Source organism: Austrofundulus limnaeus, unplaced genomic scaffold (genome assembly GCF_001266775.1).
Source record: "Austrofundulus limnaeus strain Quisiro unplaced genomic scaffold, Austrofundulus_limnaeus-1.0 Scaffold1689, whole genome shotgun sequence".
NCBI classification, from domain to species: Eukaryota; Metazoa; Chordata; class Actinopteri; order Cyprinodontiformes; family Rivulidae; genus Austrofundulus; species Austrofundulus limnaeus.
The window spans coordinates 5703-8209 of NW_013954091.1; the positions used below are offsets into that span (position 1 = coordinate 5703).

At 41.5% G+C, this 2507-nt stretch overlaps 1 protein-coding gene across 1 annotated transcript in view; it reads right to left on the bottom strand.

Moving 5' to 3' along the window:
- Positions 1-2507, bottom strand: part of LOC106536109 (lysine-specific demethylase 6A) — a gene marked incomplete at its 5' end in the record, with an annotated part of 40734 nt that overhangs the window by 5268 nt on the left and 32959 nt on the right. The window contains 4 exon segments of the mRNA XM_014033297.1: positions 1040-1227; positions 1321-1435; positions 1533-1681; positions 1755-1829. Coding sequence (XP_013888751.1) covers positions 1040-1227; positions 1321-1435; positions 1533-1681; positions 1755-1829 — 527 coding nt within the window.

Consider the following 2507-nt stretch of genomic DNA (forward strand, 5'->3'; position numbering starts at 1 on the left):
AAAGTTGGGGGTAGTATTATACTCGGATAAATATTTTTACTTGTGTATTTTAACCAAAATATCGGCTTAATTCACAAAATGCCTGAGTCCCGAAATGAGACCGTGTTGTAAAAATCAGTTGAAACGAGCTCACCTCTGACACTCCTCTGTGCTTCAGAGTGAGATAATAACAGATCCAGGCAGGAGACATGATGTAAAAAAAAGAGAAAAAAAAAAGCAGTCCTGTACCTTCGTAATGATAACAAACTAATGACATTAGTGTGTGACTGAGCTGCTCCTGGAACAACAACAAACACATGTTCTTCTGTAATGGCGGTGTTGTACGAAATCCAGTTCCCCTGTGAAAATCTGTTCCCCCTGTGTTGGGAGGCCTGGACCGGTGATTATCTCTAAGGTTAACCAGTAGGGGGAACAGATTTTCACAGGGGAACTGGATTTCGTACAACACCGCCATTACAGAAGAACATGTGTTTGTTGTTGTTCCAGGAGCAGCTCAGTCACACACTAATGCCATTAGTTTGTTATCATTACTAAGGTGCAGGATTACTTTTTACACTCTTTTTTTCACATCATGTCTCCTGCCTGGATCTGTTATTATCTCACTCTGAAGCACAGAGGAGTGTCAGAGGTGAGCTCGTTTCAACTGATTTTTACAACACAGTCTCATTTCCGGACTCAGGCATTTTGTGAATGAAGCCGATGTTTCAGTTAAAATACATAAGTAAAAATATTTATCCGAGTATAGTACTACCCCCCAACTTTATGGATGATTTTATGGATTTAATTTTACGTATTATACTTGAATAAATATGGTATGTAGCCAACGCTTCTCTGGAACGATCAAAAGTAAAACAATTAAGACTTGACAAAATTAAATTTAAGACCTTGGATGAAAATCTGGGTGTTTTTAAGACTATTTTAGGCCTAAAATTTTGATTTTCAAGTTTTAGACTTTTTCAGACCCTGCATGAACCCTGGTCATAAAGCTACAGTCGGAACAGAAACTGCACTGAAGGAAGTTTAGAGTGGGTTAATTCACCTGTGAGCGGTCCCACGTTCCAAGCGACGTTGTTGCACCATCCGATTGCCTGAACCCAGTGGATGGTACCAGTGTTGAGCCACACCAGGTCCCCCGGCCGCTGGATGAAACGGTAAACAGGCACGTTCTTCTCAAATAAGTCCTCCAGGTTTGGCCACCAAGACCCCATCAGAAAGTTTATGTTGTTCCTGTAAAAACACACAACACAAACACAAACAGACTTCAGCGTACAGAAAACTACTCTGGGTTCAGCTTGGTGATAATACTCAGTGCTACTGTACTTTTCACAGAAGTTGTTAATGACGCCCCAGTATGGTTCAGGCACAGCAAACCACTCACAGTCACCAGGACCAATGTTGATGTTGACTGAGCAGAAGTTATTATTCTCTTGATGCCCTAACAACAACAACAACAACAACAACAACAACACAAAGCACACTATGATTAAAGAAGGTTAAAGCCACACAGAGACCATGACTGCAGCGGAGCTCACCTGGAGTCCTGCTCCCTGGTACCTTCATGTACAGCTGCACCGTGTTCATGCCCAGGATGGTATGGCCAACATGACTCAGCAGGTTTCCAGCTGACACCACCCGGGAGAAGGCAGGCAGTTTACCCAGCTCCTGCAGCTGCTGCTTCCACCTGTCAGTGGGAACCTGTTAGTACAACTGGTGAGGACTGAAGGAAACTGGAATTTACTGAAGACTTTACTGACTTCTTCTCATCGGAGAGGTCGATGTTGGTGCCAAACTTCAGATGTTTGAACAGATTCTTCTTACGCCGCATGGCGCTGAAAAGCATGGCAGTAAAACTGGTTACACAAACAACAGTAAGACGAAGGTAAAGAAGACGTTTTATCATAGGTTCAAAGGATTTATAATCTGAAGTAAGAAACTGTTTCTGAGGTCCTTGTATAGTTTGGAACATGTTGGTGTTATTTTTGATCAGGACATGTCTTTTAACCCCCACATTAAAAATGTTACCAGGACCACCTTCTTCCACCTGTGTAATATCACTAAAATTAGAAACATTTTGTCCAAAAATGATGCAGAAAAACTGATTCAAGGCTGTTTTGACCAAAATCCACAATTTCCACAATGATGAACCTGCTTCTTGCCTGACCTTTCAGTCATGACCTTCAGGACAACTCTGAGTCAGTATGGACTCCTGCAAAAAAAATCCAACACCCAAACCCCCACCTCCTCACCTACAAAGACACAACTGTGGCCTCCAACAATCGGTGAGGGTATTGAGCTTGTACCTGTCTCAGTCTGTTACACATTTTTGGTCCGCAAAGCAGTTCTGGTTATTTAATTAGCATGAGGCACTTGATATCTCTTCTTTTCTGCAGCAAAATAACTAACATTAAGTTACTAATAAGATTACTAACCAACCACCTGTCTATCCAAATTGACAAAACTTTACAGTTTCTTAAACTGGGTCATTTGTCAATTAACTAATATAATAC